Source organism: Etheostoma cragini, chromosome 21 (genome assembly GCF_013103735.1).
Source record: "Etheostoma cragini isolate CJK2018 chromosome 21, CSU_Ecrag_1.0, whole genome shotgun sequence".
Taxonomy (NCBI): domain Eukaryota; kingdom Metazoa; phylum Chordata; class Actinopteri; order Perciformes; family Percidae; genus Etheostoma; species Etheostoma cragini.
This window is the reverse complement of record NC_048427.1, coordinates 5,102,882-5,119,988: the sequence shown is the minus strand read 5'-3', so window position 1 is coordinate 5,119,988 and position 17,107 is coordinate 5,102,882. Positions and strand designations below refer to the sequence as shown.

The 17,107-nt window shown below is 42.6% G+C and overlaps 1 protein-coding gene and 1 non-coding gene across 2 annotated transcripts; both read right to left on the bottom strand.

The window, feature by feature from the left end:
* Nucleotides 1–745: 745 nt before the first annotated feature.
* On the bottom strand, nt 746–9,953 carry trim8b (tripartite motif containing 8b). Its single transcript, XM_034859443.1, has 5 exons — nt 7,405–9,953; nt 2,640–2,735; nt 2,269–2,534; nt 2,028–2,143; nt 746–1,917 (listed from the first exon to the last, which is right to left on the bottom strand). The coding sequence occupies exons 1-5, from the start codon at nt 8,008–8,010 to the stop codon at nt 1,217–1,219; spliced, it is 1,785 nt and encodes a 594-aa protein (XP_034715334.1). The 5' UTR covers nt 8,011–9,953; the 3' UTR covers nt 746–1,216.
* Nucleotides 9,954–15,413: 5,460 nt separating this feature from the next.
* On the bottom strand, nt 15,414–15,528 carry LOC117937482. Its single transcript, XR_004655169.1, has one exon. It is a non-coding gene; the product is annotated as a U5 spliceosomal RNA (small nuclear RNA).
* Between the last annotated feature and the right edge of the window lie 1,579 nt (nt 15,529–17,107).

Here is a 17,107-nt window from a genome sequence, read left to right as displayed (position 1 = left end):
CCCCCCCCCGCCCCCATTGTTCTTATTTGAGTGCTTTAAAAAAAACTCTTCCTTGCATGCTTTCAGCTGCAAACAGGAAGCCAAGAGCTTGTGTGCTTATTGAGAGGAAGTGACATCTTTGCCCTGCAGGAAGTACAATTAACAGCATCATCAGATCCTCCAGATGCTTGATTGGTTCGGTCTGTCCGGTCTTGCCCTTTTCTCTTGAATCAGAGTCTCTCTAGACAAGCATGAAACCTACAGATGTACCAATTAACACAAAGTCGTAGTAATTACTAAATGGAAACAGTCTTTGTCAGAAGTATTTTCTGTCCTGTGGGAAGCCTGATAGCAGGAAGGGAGTGCTAGTTATAAGGAGAAAATTCCTCAAACTCTTTGGGCCTGGGTCAACCGGCCCTTCAGATGCAGCTCTTGTGTCCCTCTGTGGGTCACCATCTGTAGTCCAGGCATTACAAGGCATCCACAAGTGCATTGTGGGTGTTCCATGGAAGAGCGTTTTGTGTTCAAGCCGTACGATCCATCCCTGAACTCAGCAAAAAAAGGAAGAGGTGCCACGATGATGGAAATCAAGGAGACACAAAGGGGTCGCAGTCCCTCTTTTAAAGGATCTACCAAACAAAATGAACTGAAGCTAATAACATAAGGCAATTCACCTCAGTACAACTAGAGGGGTGATTATATCAGAGAAACATGAGGCGCTAAACTAGAAAAACCCAACACTGGAAGGTTTTTATTTCTTTTCCCCTAAGCATCAATGAGAAGCCATAAAGAGGCGTTTTCTAATAAAAGTTTATTTCCGTCAGTTTTTCAATCCATCTCCTGCTCTATAAATAAAAAAAAAAACGCATGTCTCACTCTCCTCTTAGGCCTCTCGTTTCTTGTTTATGTGTTAAATGCTGAGCTATGTTGTGCCAGAGTGAGCGTGTTGGCTTGTTTATGCATTTTACGTATAATACAATACATGAAACACTGACTGAAAATAAAGAAAAAAATAAGAAAATAAAAGCACAAAGAGATCAACCCTGCCCCCGAATGTGTTTACTTGTTCTAGATCTGTGTGTGTGGATATAAATCTTAATATTTGAATGTGTGTATATTATAACTGTCTTTCCGGTTAATAAGACGGTAAAAGTGTGCTATTTTGGTGCCTGTCTCTATATCCTAGTGTGTGTGTGCGTGTGTGTGTGTGTGTGTGTGCGTGTTTGTGTCTACTTTGTTAACTGGTGACGTAGTGCTTTGTAGAGGGCTGCCCATACAGCCCGTAAAAATCTGCATGTCTATGTGTCTGCGAGGCGTCTATCCAGTCCCTCACTGCCAAGCCCTGCATGGACGGACCTCCAGAGGCCAGGCCGGGAGGAGGGGGGTAGTCTTGGGCGCTGACCCAGGGGAAAGAGCCAGAGCGCGGGTACGGGGGATGGCTGCGGTGGCCCGACACCGAGGGCACTCCGGAGCAGTAGCAGTTATCCATTGTACACACAAGGATCTTACGGCCACCATACTGAGGCAGCACGGCCTGCTGGGAGGAGTGTGAGGAGCTGCTGCCTCCAGGAGGAAAGTGCGAGGAGCTGAACACGGAGCCAGAATGGTGGTTGGTCAGAGAACCGCTTCCACTTCCTGTTCCGCCACTTTCGTTGATGTGAGGTGGGCCGCAGGGGCCGAGAGGCTGCTGATTGGTAGACTGACCTTCTCCAGAGGCAGAGCCGGAGCCCAAGTAGGGTTGTTTGGCCAACGATGAGGATGAAGATGAGGAAGAGGAGGAGGACTCCTTAAAACCCGGAGCGGTGTTTTTTCCAACGTTCCCGTTTCCCTCGGGGAAGGCAGTGGAATGTTTCCGTTTCTCTGCTCCAGAACCAGAACTCTGACCGCTGGGGTACGCAGGAACAGACTGCAGGAAGGTCGAGGGAGGGGTAAGGGGAGCTGAGAGCAGAGAGAAGGTGTGGAATTAGGAGATATTTGGTGGATAAAATAAAAACACATTCATGACAGTAACTTCCTAGATATGCCTGAACATGTGTTTGAGATCCTACCTTCAAGCGTTCTCTTCAAGCTCTTCTCTCTTTTTGAGATTTCAGAGAGGAATAATTTAGAGTTTAGATTTCCCACTTTGAAAGGAGGCAGACTGCTGCCCACACATGCCTGAGACCTGCAATAAGTGCCAAGAGACATGCAAAATTTAAGATTAGACAGCTTGGAAACATCACCTGCGTATTATAAACCCACAGGCAGAACAGTAAAAGGTCCATTTTTAAAATCCCACTTTGCTCTTACCTGTCTGTAAGGATTTTAACAGGCTTTGTGTTTTTCATGAAGCTCAGTTCCTCTGCCTTACTGAAGGCTGTGTGGATGGAGCTCAGCAGCTTCTGGGCCTCGTGGCGCTGCTCACCCAGAGCTAAAACCTGGGCAGCGTTCTCCTGACAGAACCGAGCCTGAGCGCGGTCCAGAGCCTCCAGTGTCCGACCGAGATCCTCCTCAAGGAGCTGATGCATCCGCTGGTACTGCAGACGCACCTCCTCTTTCAGCTCACACACCCTGTCCTGTAGAGAAACAAACGTCAATCTACAGAAATGTCCCTTTGTATTATGTAGAATCTCTGAAATTGTTTGCGTTTCTGCCGTCAAATTCAGGGTGTGCAAACATACCTCCACCACACACTTGTCAGAGTCGAGTTTGCAGAGCTGTTCTTCAATCTCCTGCACTCGTTCCTCCACCCGCTCCTGCTGTCTTAACAGGCTTTGCTGTGAGGAGAGAAAGAAAGCCTTGAGCTTTGGGAAGTTGTGACCTCAGCTAGCCACTAGCATCCCCTCCCCATGCCAGTGATATTAGAATCCGGGAGCCGGCTAATTTAGTCTCCAACCAACACACAATCCCTGTGGGGGAGGGAGGGTGGGCTGTCATAGCAACCAACAGCTATTTTGTGTTTGCATAAGTGAGTGAGAAGTAATGATGGGGGAGCTGGGGGCAGTGAGCAGAGATAGATAACTGTGCATACAGAGGCAGAAAAAACTCCAGCAACTCTCCTCTCAGAGAGCCTCCTCTTTGTATTTAATCTTTAAAAGTTGCATTCACAAAGTAGAGGCTGCTCTGTGAGCTAAGGCAATGTTGTGGCAACAACGCTTGTTAATTCTAAGACGACGACGGTATGTGAACAGCAGACGCCTGATTGGGCAAAACTGGGATCTCAATGTGGATCAGCTTGAGACCAAATAATGTCGAAAACATAACTAATGGCTCTGTGTAAGTGTAATCCTTTATGTATATGTATATGTGTATTGCATAGGTCTGGGAGTAGGAATGTCATTGACACAGATTTGCTAATCCTTTATGCTATTAATATTTTATGTGAGATATGAATAATCCTCAATCAACATTTGATGAAAGAAAAGCATGCTGATAAACTGGTACACAGCAAAATAATGTGGTTACCGCTAATATGATCCAGATTCAGATAAACACGACTAAGATAGTCTTTGTGAGACTTTATGCTCACAATGAGAATGCTAATGTGCTTACACTAACCAGGAAAGATGTTCACCAATTCAGGCTACATCCTTTATTAGAATTTAAAGGATCTCCATCCTCACAAGCATTGTAGCACCATTTCAGAACAAATCTCTACCCAAACCAACACGCATGTAAAAGCATACTGCAGACCATTCGTGCATGTGTTGGTGTTGTGCCGAGTTTTGCGTTCCTGCTAGTAGTCGCGTACATTCAACTTGCTGGCAGGCTAATACCGAGTGTAATAAAACATTGATGACTAAATGATCAAAAATGATAGACTTCAGATAATTTATCATCATTGATGAGCATGACAAAGAAGGTTATATATTATTTTGAAACAGTACTTTGCCTTGAAAATAATCAGTTGGACGTAGTTCTCGGCAGGGATGCAAAACTAACCACAACACCTGTAACTCCGCTCGACAGTTTCTAGCATCGACAACAAGTTCAGAAATGACTGTAATTTGTTATCCATGTTGTCAAAGCTGATGTTAGCTTTCTTCCGGAAAAGGGTCGAGTGCTAGGGCCGTGAGGAATCATTCAGGGATAATTCAGAACCGATACGACCCAATCAGGAGTGGCAGGTTGGCTTAGTTGGTAGAGCGGGCGCACATCCGCAGAGGTCAATTCCTCAACGCAGAAGGTCCTTGGTTCGAGTCCGACTTGTGACTGTTTTCTTGGATGCCTCCCCCCCTCTCTCTGCCCTTTCATATGTCAGCTTTCCTATCCAAGGCAGAATTACCCCCCCAAAAAATAAAATAAAAATTAAAGAGACCCAATCAGGAAGTGAAAATGTCAGGGAAATTGTTTCCACACATCTGTTTCTATCTGTCCCGATTACAACTCATCCTGGAGTTTTCAAACAAAAACAAGGTCATCAGTGTATCAAAATGTCTTCCTTTTAGGGGCCCGGAAATGCCTGAGAAAGATATTGAAATTACAATAATATAAGACAAACAAAAGCAGCAAATCCTCACATTTAAGGAAGCTGAAACTGGCAAATGTTTGGCCTTTTTGCTTGAAAAATGTGCCAATAGCTATTAAGATGTTTCACTTTGGAACAAAGTGGTTACAAAAGGATAATCATTAATCCCACAGGTCAATAATCAGTCACCCAATCATTCAACTACACAGCAGCTACTTTTATCATAAGAGATCAGCTGCTGTAGAGCTCGCTAGGAATGAAAACCTGCATAGTCCTGGGCCTCAGTGGCACATGGTCTGCCCTAGATCACAAACACACACGCGCGCGCACACACACACACACACACACACACACACACACACACACACACACACACACACACACAACTGTGACCTGGTTGTGCTGATTGATTGAGTTAGGCCCTGAGCAGAAGCCAGGGGAAAAACAGGGTCGAAGGAGCCAAAGCTTCCCAGAGAGGGATAGCAAATAAATGTATGGGATACCTTTGGGGGAGGGAGGAGGTGAGACAGGGGGTATTAGGAGGGGAGGGTGCTCTTTAGCTGTCAGTTCCCCACAGCTTCCTTTCCATCAGAGCGACCAGAGCAGAACCAGAGGGAAGGTCGGTCCTTGCCTGGAGTGGCTGGTGGATGGTGTGAGAGGTGAATTTGGGGGGGGGGTTGTTGCTGTAGGGTAGTGTGTGTGGAGAGGCGTCCACTCTGCATTCCTTGATTGCATTCAACATGGAGGATGTTTAAGTAGTCACTACCATGAGGGTTAATATGGCTAAAATCAATGTCACAATGTAATAACATTTTTTTCTGATATCTACATATGTGGCTCCCCCAGGAAATAATTTAGCAGAGGTGGGAATTCATTTTATTTAGTAGAGGATGGCCTAAACAATAGCCACACTCATTCAAATAATGGTATTTGCTGCTCTTTTCTATCAAATCAAATTGTATTTATTTTTTAATGTTAGTGAATGGATGAATTCACTTAATGAATTAAGGAAGCAAGATGCCAAACACTTGCTTCCTTAATGTCGGGTACTGTTTGATGCTTTTCTTTGTCTTTTATGATAGCAAATGAATATCTTTGTATTTTGTGTTGTTTGGAAAAAAGACATCACCAAGGACTGTGGGGAATTCCGTCCAATATTTTTGACCTTTTGGTAACAACATAATTTATTGACCTAATTTTTAGCTACTGTCCTACCTTTGGTTTATGACTAAATACCTGCAAAATATTCACATTTCCATGATCCCATAGTGTAAGCCCAAAGCACTTCTGACTCTGGCATGCCAACACAACATGGTAAACATTACACCAGTTTAACATCAGCATGTTAACATGGTCTTACTTGACTTTTTTCACAGCAGACATTTTGACTTGAAGATCATGTATTTAATAATAATAATAATAATAGCTTAGGGGACCTCCTGTGCATGCTGGCTCACTGGACTAGCTTACTGGGACTTGTAATAAAATGGAGCCACCATTAAATTCACCTGTGCTTTTCCTATTATAACATGCACATTTTTTGAAAAAAAAAAAAAAAAGAAGTCTATTGTGAATGCAGCCCTAATTAAATCGGGACACTATTTATTGCCCAGCCTGATTTTAGATGATGTAGGAAAAAGCTGTAAAGGTGAAAGATATTGGTACTACAGCTTTTAAATTCAGATAAGGGCCCAGCCTATGACACTTCCTGTGCCCCAGGTGACCAATTAACTATACAAAAAGCTGAGTCATAGCATTACCAACAGGAAATACACCCGAGCATGACACGGTTGACACCTAAAACAGGGTGTTAGGTGAACAAAATGAGTCAGTCAGCATGGAGGCCTTCATAGTTCTCCCTCTGACTAAGCTGCCCGTCACACAGCCCTTTAAAAAGAAAGGGGGAGGAAAACCAATCCGACCTCTGCCCAAACCGAGGACAGCGAGCACCAAACCCCCAGGAAGGGAAGAGGTTAATAAAAAACCCAAGTCGACCGCAGAATCAACTGACAAATCACTTTAATCCCCCTTCCCCTTGTCACTCCCCCCCCCCCCCCCCCCCCCCACACACACACACACAACTGGCGATCCCTGAGCTAGGATGCACCTGTGCTGGGGAGATAAGGCCCTCTGAGGGCCCCTCATTGTTCCACCCTCGACTGCATTGTTTGTCATTCCAACAGATGAGAATGGAGGTTGGAATGGATCACAAAAATGCACAAGACTATAACGGGTGCTAAAAACACACTCAAAATGCAATTGTGTCTTAAAAAGGGGAAAGTCTGTTTTTGATTGTGTCAAGAGATTTGAAAAATACATAATCAATTGAGAACTTTGTACACAAATATCTCCATTTTGTTTCATTTATTTGAGAAAAAAAAAGAAAAAAAAGAAAAGAAAAAAATCACACTTGTTTTGGTAGAATTTGCTTGACGGCTACAAAGTGGAGGAAAAAGGAGTTCACTGGCTTGCGTGAAGCAACATCTTTGTACTTGAATGGGCACTTAGTGATCACCAATGAATGGGCCACAGGTAGGGCCACAACTAATGGTCATCTTCTCGCCCACGAAGCAGGATGTGAAAGAATTAATTGATTACTTTCTCGATTAATTGTGTATATAAAGTGTCCCACCTTAGATTCCTAGAGCTTAGTGTGCATTCTTAAAATGTTTGACCAACAGAAGATACTCAATTTACCATCAGAGAAGATATTTTTTACATTTGAGAAGCTGGAACTACTGAATTTCAGGCATTTTTGCTAAAGGATTTTTTGATTATCAACATAGTTGCCGGTTCATTTCAGCTTTTCTTGCAAGATGTCTGACGTGCGCTTCCATGAAGAGCCAGGGATGAAGTCAACCCACTGGCTGAACTTCTGTCTCTGTCACAGTGTCAGAGTGTGACTACACCCTGAAGTGAATAAACAAGGATGTGTTTGTTTAATGTGTGAGTTATGTACAGTATGATAGGATTCTTACTCTGATGTCGTTGCGTCTCAGCTCCACGTCAGTGACTGCATGGCCGTGGCTGGGGTGGCAGCGGGCGAAGCAGCAGTACTGGCACACCGCTGTCTGCTCAGCCTCGCAGTGGTACAGCCGGTACTCGTCATGCTGGAGGCAGGTCCAGGCCTTCACCGCCTCCGCCTCCACCAACAGGTGCCCGAGGGCTGAGCATGGCTGCTGCAGGTGTGTCTGGACGTGGGACTGGCAGCATGGGGCGTTGCAGCGCAGGCACACCTTCACCGCGGGGAGTGGCGGGCCTCGGCGGCACAGGATGCACTGCAGCGCCGGCGTGGCGGCCTTGTCCACACTCAGGGCGTTGTACTTCTCCACTATGTTGGACAGTTTGTGGTTCTTCTCCAGGCTGGGCTTTTGAGTGTAAGCATGATTGCACTCAGGGCAGCGGGCCAGCGAGGAGTCTTTGGCCCAGGCCTCGCTGATGCAGCCCCGGCAGAAGTTGTGCTTGCAGGGCAGCTGGATGGGATCTGAGAACACGTGCAGGCAGATGGGGCAGATGAGCTCCTCCTCAAAACAGTTCCTCCACGTCTCCGCCATGTCAGAGGCCATCATGGTGCGGGCAGGCATACACTAACTCTTTCCCACTTCTACCAGACCTTTAGGCCTCTCTGTCCTCGCAGGAAACCTGACACTTTGAGGACGAGTTTTGAAAAAAGGATAAAAACAGGCCCGATGACGTCTTGAACGCTCAGCCTGTGTGTTTCAACCCTTGTGACCAAATTAAAGGAGACTCCCTGACAGATGACGAGTATTGCTTATTGCTGCAACATGAAGGCAAATTCCAGAAAATGTATCAGAGAAGGCTTCAGGCAAGGATGACAACACCTCGGTGATTTCAACATACACAGCAGGGGCTGACGTTATACAGATTAAAGTAAACGGTGCTTTCCTTTCCTCTAAATCACACACACAAACACACACACTGGGCCTGCCTTTACAGCTCTGTGTGTTTTTAGGCCTACAGGAAGCTAAAAGCCTTTCAGGTACAGTTAAACCATGAAATGCAAGCAAGGCACAGATAACGTTATATCTAAACAATTCCTTATATGATCATGAGGTGACTAAATCTCTGTGTAGCACATGAAAAGACACCGTACCCTTTGACTGATGCCTGCTCAGGCCCTTTGGCTACCTTGAAAGCTTCCTTCACTTCAACGTCAGATTACGATTGACTGTGGACCAATTCACACCAACAAACGAAGCATGAAAACCACGAGAAAATGACTGCTCCAGTCCACACCCTGATTGCTATTCACACAAAGAGAGCTTTTTTTTTTTATTTTGAAAAACCTGAATCTGTTTTATCTGGACGTCAAGGACGCTTGATTCCGTCAATAATCACAGCGCAGCGCACTGCTTTTGTCCGCTGAATCATAAATAAGTATCGGAGGAGCCTCCACCTGCAGTTTAATTATACATCCAACCAGCGACGGCTTGGCAGGAGACAAGAAATGCTGCTCCACAAGTCAGATTAACACCACCGCTACATCCAGCCCTTCAATTGAACATTAAAGCGACATTAGTATTTGATGAATAACGCCTGCTATGTGGCACAGCTCGCATTTCTGTATACTAGGCCTCGGCTTTTTCCTACCAGGTTTCTGTCGACAACAAAGGCCTTATAATCTCATTAAACCCAAAATCATACCCGGGCCATCAGTTCGAGTCTGTTTACTGCATAGTTAATCGTTTTAATAGTCGAGTCGAGCTCCTGCGCACAAAACAAAGGGTTTTAGGATCCGCAGGAATGTTGGCTGCTGTTGCAGAGCCTTTTGGTTCCCCCCCACCGACACATCTATCAAATATCTGCTCACCCAAATATTATTGTTATTATTTCAATCCAGCTTTTATCCTCGTTTACTTTGGTCTCCACCGTAGTCACCTTTCATCGCCTCAACCTTTAGCCAACAACATATTTTTTTTTCTACTTCCTTATCTCGATTAAATCGTGTAAATTACCTCAGACGTCACCTCACCATTTTCTACCACAGGTAACGTTACAGACGAACACTAGATTAACCGACAAGCTCGGTTATAGAAAATGGTCATTCTTTTTTTAAAGCAGACATATTCTATATATTAAACTAATAGAAATACAAAAAATATACCCTCCTAATCTTAAAGGGGACGTCGCTTTTCTGTCCTTGTTAGGGGTAGCTGTCATCAGCCATCTTGCAAATCCTCATTTAAAAAAAAAGGAGATATCCGCCGTGAGGCTGTTTCACCAAAGCTGCTTTTCGGTAGCTGACCTAAACATGCACATTAACGGCCCAGTCCCGTCATTATTAAAGAAAAACACGCCTTTTTCTCGTTATTGTAGGTCCAAAAGAAGGCGGCTTGACGTGGTTATTTTGTCGTGGCCGTATCTAGTCGGTGTGAGTCGACTCCGCGGTTCTTAAAAATCCAACACGGTGGAGAATAATAATCGGCGTTTTCTCCCCCTTTCTTTCTCTGTCTCTGTCGGTCAGGCTTAGAGAGAGGAGGAATGCAGGCGAGCTGGACTGCTCTCCAAACCAGCGTCAAGAAAACCGGTGTAACGCCCCACGTCCGGTGATGCTTCAAAATAAAAGCACGTTTAAACGCAAAACCTGATGCCACATTAACTTCAAGGGGATTCTTACATTCACGTCGACATGGCCGGGGCTGGGCCGGCTTCTGCAGGTCAAACGGCCTGAGAAAGAAGATTTCTGTACAGTAAAAACAATCTTTGTAGAGATGGTGTCCTTTAATGATTCCGAGGCCTTTATTAACACTAAAGCATCCATTACACCTACAAATTCAACAGTTCACTATTTAAATACACACAGTCTTTCAGTGGTGAAATCTAACTAGGCTTACACAGAATCTGAATTATTGCCAAGTAACGTTAACACAAGGATTTAGCCTTGGTGATTGGTGCATAAAGTATCAAAAGGAAATAAACAATACAGCACTGCAACAGACAAGAACATAAATATGTAATCAGAATAGAACAGAGACAGAATATTCATGGTTCATTATAATGTTTATTCTTACTTCATGTAAATTTGAGTACATGTAAGTGTGTGCATATTATGTGAATGTACTTGTGTTCTTATCCTTTCTTTCATAATTGTTGTATTTTGTATCTGCAAATAAGTAAATAAATAAATGCACCATCTTTCACCAACTCTCTCCAGCTGTCTGGCTTTCACATGTAAGAAAGACAAGCTGGCTCATTTTCATGTCTTTAAATCACAGTGTTTCACATGCATACCATATAAATAGCCCATCACTCCCTCTTACACTTATGGTTAATTACGAGTCCATCCACTTCACCTGCACCACTGTTTTCTTCTATGTATATGTACATTTTAACATGCTTCACAATACTCAATCACACCGAGGATACATTTATAAAAATGCGTTGTTTTATTCAGAATAAAACAGGCTTTACAGTGGCATTGTGGTCTAGGACAAACGCTGTGTAATCGCTATATGTCCCCCAGCAATGTTTGGCTTACTGTTTTGAACTGTTTTAGAGGGTAGCTATTTGAATTTTATGGTAATTTTAAAGGCTGTAGTTGTATTGTGTAATACTAAGAGTTGTTTCTAATAATAACTTTGCCCTAATTGATATAAATGGCAGAGGATTTAATGCAGGGGACCTATTAGCAGTTACTCTAATTTTGGCTCTGTTTGAGTCTCCAGCCACCCTGGAAATCCAGAGTTCACGTAGAAGGAGAACCCAGAACTGAGTAGGGGTAAATGTAGTTTAACATTGGACTAGCCAGACCTTCCTCGGTCTGGCTAGTCCAAACAGCATTCCTGGACGGGAGAAAAACACCAAAGCACTATTCCTCTTCTACTGGTTGAAATCGGAATTGTGTCATTCAAACTGTAGATCTGCCAACCAATCTGGCAAACTTGCATAGTGCGATTATAGCTGATAGAGGGCCGAAGTAACAGAGTAAAGTGTTGTTCACCCTGTTAAAAGTTGATGAACCACTGAAACAGTTTTGGAAATATCATTTTAAGGTACTAAAGAATAATTGGGGTTGCTTCAAAGCTATAGAAGTTTCTGTCTCCCCATGAAAAAAAATCTAAGTAATGACAACATATCTTGCCGTGACCACATGATACAAGCCTTCCGTGATTGCGCACCCCACCTCCAAGCAGTTGCTTGTAGCCAAGGAGGACACGAAGGATTGAAAAAAGATAAAGGACTCTTCAGAAGACAAAGTCTCGGGAACGTCACCGGACGACGCAGTCTTCTAAACATCGCCACACTGAGCAATGCAGAGAGTTTTGCAGAGCTGAAAGTCTTAAATAGCTTTGTAGCAAATCATTTGTCAATGGCTTTAATGTAGCAGACGTTCATTAATATAAAAAAGTTGCACTAGAGCTTTAACATAGAACCATAAATCAAGCTTAAAAAGCTTCATATGGCTGTAGAGTTGGGTGACAATTCTCTGTAGGTTTGTCATGAGCAACCTCACACCATCATGTGAATCAGTGTTGTTGTTATTTTCTTAGCAACACAGTGTATACTTTATGTATCAAAACAAAAGGATCACGTGTAAAAAATTAAAATTAAAAGCTACAATATTTTTGCTTTATTTTGAAACTAATTCCCCAGGCTTCCCGTATCAATCAGGCTGTCTCTGGCTGACCTGACGCAGTTTCTCGGCATCAGCCACCCCCTCCAGCCTTCCTCCTGCCTTCCTCCTGCTGTTTCCCCTCCCCTCCCCTCCCCTCCCTCCTTCCGGATCAATGCTACGGCCGTCACGTGACCTGTCACACAACTGATGTGTGTCACGTTTTAACTGGGAGGAGCTGTGGGACGAACCGGGGAGGAACGGCAGGGAATCATACTTAAAGGGCTTAGGCTACTGCATTTGTTAGTGACCTGTCTCACTGTGTGTACTGCTGCGTCTGTCGTTGCAGGAAACTCAACTGCAATGCTTTCAGACACAATGGTGCATGCTACTCAATGACTGAAACATATAATCCTGAAGTATCATACATTTTGACAATGTAACATTTCATACTCACCATGATTCTAGAAACGTTCCTACTACTCAGCATTAGTGTCATTAGCTAAATGTAGGCTACTTAAATCTGTGAGGGAATGTAAATTAATTTCTTTTCATGGAAGAACTGCAGGCCTACCTTAGTACCATTTTTAAGGTACTGCTCTACTTGAGTATTTCCATTTTCTGCTACTTTTTTTTTTACTTCTACTTCACTACATTCCAGATATAATTATTGTACTTTTTAACACCACTACATTTATTTGAAAACTTTAGTTACTTTGCAGATTAATATAGTCAACAAATACGTTTGATGTATTATTACAAGACCTTATGGATCCATGGGGATAAATTGACAACCTACCCAGTACATAAAGCACGTACGTGTTAATGCCTAACTAATTATACAATATGAATCAAATAACATACATCAGTATTCTGAAATAATATCTTAAAGCGTTGAAAATTTTGTAAATGTAGCGTAAACTTAAACTGATATTTATTTTTCATCTGTGGTCTCTTTTTCGATGACTAAAAATACATTCGTTGTTACTAACGCCAGTCCACAGCAGTATAATAATGTCTTCAAAGCAACCAGACTCCTTTGACAAAAATAGTAATTCTGGATCGCAGGACACGGAACGTGCTGCTGCCTCGATCGGTTAGCTAAAACAAAAATTCACACAATAACACAAACTTTGACATTGTGTGACTTGGATCCAACCTAACAGTGCGTCCACAGCAGTCCATGGCTTTGCTTTCGGTCTGCTTCTCCTCATGGGGCCATGCCAAGTGGCTAAGCTGGCCTCAACAAAGCTTAGCTCCTGTGTCGCCATTTTCATGCTACCTAGCACTCACCCATTGACTTGTTAGCATTCCATTGACTGCCATTCATTTTGATGTCACTCCGACAGTGAATAACTTTACATGTGAACCGTTTAAAGAGTTTATTTGTCCATTGTTAATTTTTTAAAGAAACACTACAATGTATAAAAGGCTCCATTACCCTGTACCTCACTTTATGGCCCGGTGGCAGGTATTTCTTGTAAAAAAAGGCTAAGGATTGTGTAATAAACCAAGCGACTTGTTGTCTCATAGTAGAGGAGTTAACAAAACAGTACAGGACAAGTTTGCTGGCAGTTTGGACTTACATTAGCTGTTTAGGTTCAATCACTAATGTTAACTAGCATTGTAGCTAACAATAATTAGCCTGTGTCTATGTTATCTCCTTAAATATACGCTCTCTGTCTCTGCAAGATTGGGAATGACTGAGATTTCTCTTGGGACAGCTACCAGAAGATTTACAACTTTCAGACAGGTTGCTCACATCACATCTTCGTAGTCAAGCTCAGTTGGAGGCTGCGAAGTAACGCTCAGGCCTCCCCGGAAAAGTGCTTCTAATAGACTTCACTGGTCTCTGTTAGAAACAACGGCTCACATTGTCCATTTCTTATACTGTCTACGGGCTGTGCCGACCACCATCAGAGTTATTATACTCTAATGTGCGGAAGCAACGTCATCATACAGTAACCTACGTCAGGTCATGTGGGGAACATTTTTAGAAAGGCTTGGGAAAATAGAATTTTGATACAAAAACATATGATACATGAGGAACACTAGAGCTAGAATTATATCAAATGTATTATTTTGATGCTAATACATTTGTACTTTAAAGTAAAATGTTGAATGCAGGACTTTTTCTACCCTGTGGTATTTCTACTTTTACTCTTTTTTACTTTTTTCACTGACTTTAAGTATAGACAGTAAAAGGATGTATTTGACAGAACTAGAGCAGAATGGTGCCAGACTGCACAGATGCACACACGTCACAGATACAATTCTAATAAATGAATGTACTAAAACAATATTGAATGTGCAATACATGTAAATGCATCATGACAACCAGTAGTATTGTGAGTATCTCTCTGTGTACTGGAAGTTTCTAGAGCATGTTTGCAATGGAGGAAAATATAACTGCATATGTCAAAAAATCCTCTAATATTCCCTCTGAGACTACAGTAACATTCTGATGTGCCTCCTCCTAAACTAGATTGAAATTAGCACCTAATTAGCAGTTAGAAACATGTTTTGGATAAATTTGCGTTTACAAGACAAATCACTTATCATACTTTATTGACATGATGTGCCTGCTATATACAGTACACTAGACTGTATACACATGATTGTAACTCAAATGTCAAACTGTACAAATTTGCTGACAACACAACAGTGGTTGGGCAGATCTCATCAGACATAATCATCTCTAAAACTAACAAGCTGATGTTGGACTTATGCAGGCTCTCCCACTACTGACCAAATGGAGTAGATCTGGAAAGAGTGGACAGCTTTAAGTTTCTCGGTACAACAATGTCCTCTATTCGGAAATGGGATGACAACCTGCACTACTATCATAAAAAAGCCCATCAGACACTATTTATTCTGCTGCAATTTTACAGAGCTGCCATATAAAGTGTGTAGACTTTTTCCATATCTGTGTGGTTCGCCAGCAGCACAAAACTGTGTGCACACCCTCAGGAATCATTGTTTGTGAACTCACTTCCATCAGAGATGTACTTAACCCACATTTAGAGCACAGGACTGAAAATGGTTGAAGACCCCACACATCCTCAACTCTACAACACCACCTTATGTTAAAAATGCACTGAAGTCCTCAGACTGCACTGACTTGTAGGTTGCCCTTTTTTTCTCATGGGTATAATTGGTACGTCTGTGTGGGTAGAGGGGATGATGTATATTTAATTGGTATTGCTTGCAACTTAGTTGCATGCCAATTAAGAATTGAATATTATATCTACACAGACACAGAAATGTCTCGACATGTATGTTCTAATGACATAAAATGTATATAAATGAATCGCATCTCATGACAGACGACGTGTTTTTTAGAGAGTGAGATCAATGATCTTGGTTGGCATAACCGCGACATGTAACAATATTTTAGTAGTTGACAAAATAAGAAGCCCTGCATGGAGCAGAGCATCAAAAAATTGAGTATAACTCTTATTGATCCTCTCCACGGAAATCTTTAGTAAAAGGCGAAAGATTTATACGATCTGAAGAGACATCAGAGTAATCTAACGTCATACCGATGAAGACACCGGTCACTTGCTTTGGGACACGTACCTCACCAGTGGTGTAAACTTTATACAACTAAATAACACCAGAGTAATACAGTAGTAGCCTATGCATTAACAGACAGAGTCGTTGTGGACATACACAGCAGCATTCATGAACGTACTTGTACTTTGTAAGTGGTTAACTGTGGTAATTGAAACGGAACTTTTATCCTGTTTTCACGTTATTGCGCAAGGCATGATGGGAGTGAATGACGCCAATTACGTTTGAGTTCTATTTGTGGCTTCAAGGTAGACGAAAAAAACAAAAAAACGCTCATTCCTCACCGGAAAGGGCTTAATGGACTTCACTGTTCTCCGTTAGAAGATCACGTCACATTGCCCTCTTCTTATAGTATACTGCCTATAGGTGTAACACCATATTCTGTAACTTGTCAGATTCTGTGACCTTTGTTTGTTTTTTGTTGCCTTTTGTTACCTTTCCGGGCCTCTGACATATTTCAGTAGTATCGTTTTCAATCAGTTTCAAATGATATTGGCAAAAATGGGGCAGGGTCACATCTTCAATGACCATTTAACTTTTTAAAACTCAACAGTAGTAACAGAAAAGCTCTCCCACCACTGACCAAATGGAGTAGAGCTGGAAAGAAAGGACAGCTTTAAGTTTCTGGGTACAACAATGTCCTTCATTCTGAAATGGGATGACAACCTGCACTAGCCTACTATCATAAGAAAGCCCAGAGACTATTTATTCTGCTGCAATTTTACAGAGCTGCCATATAAAGTGTGTAGGCTTTTTCCATATCTGTGTGGTTCGGCAGCAGCACAAAATCATCATTGTTTGAGAACTCACTTTCCTTTTAGAAATGTACGTAACCCACATTGAGAGCACAGGACTGAAAATGGTTGAAGACCCCACATGCCATGCTAGCATCTTACTGGTGACTCTCCCTTCAGCATAACGACTAAAATCCATGAAATCCAAAAAATATCGCTTTGTCAACAGCACCTACTGCAGGACCATCCAGCTACTCAATCCTCAACTCTATAACAGCACCGTATGTTAACACACTGAACTCCTCAGACTGCACTGAATTGTAGGTTGCCCTTTTTTAGTCATGGGAATAATTGGTACGTCTGTGTGGGCAGAGGGAATGATGTGTTTTTAATGGGCTGAATGCTTGCTTGCAACTTAGTTGCATGCCAATTGAGTCGACACACATACACATAGCTGTTGTTCTTTATGTATTTACTTATACAAATAAAGGGATATAAAGGCAAAAACTGAATCACCTCTTGAGGCAGACGACCCGCTTGTAATGGAGGCCACACGTCTCAATCTTTTAGGAACATTTCCACACATATAACGTGAAGGTTTTGAAAATAATTATATTTCACAAGTTAAAAAGCCCAACATCATCATGCATCGTCATGTTTCTGACACAATATACACATCATGACACTGCTGGGAATATGTGTCGTCATGTTTTTATGCTCATTTCACTTATGGCGTTTTTCCACTGCTGGTAACAGCTTGCCTCGGCTCGCCTCGGCCCGCCTCGGCTCGCCTCGGCCCAT

What these genes read in the sequence shown, in the direction of transcription:
- trim8b (XM_034859443.1), bottom strand. Translation starts at nt 8,010, where the DNA reads ATGCCTGCCCGCACCATGATGGCCTCTGACATGGCGGAGACGTGGAGG. An exon ending in GTTAAAATCCTTACAGACAG is followed by an intron (nt 2,144 to 2,268) that starts GTAAGAGCAAAG and finishes CACTTATTGCAG; the next exon opens with GTCTCAGGCATGTGTGGGCA. An exon ending in CTTGAAGAGAACGCTTGAAG is followed by an intron (nt 1,918 to 2,027) that starts GTAGGATCTCAA and finishes CTCTGCTCTCAG; the next exon opens with CTCCCCTTACCCCTCCCTCG.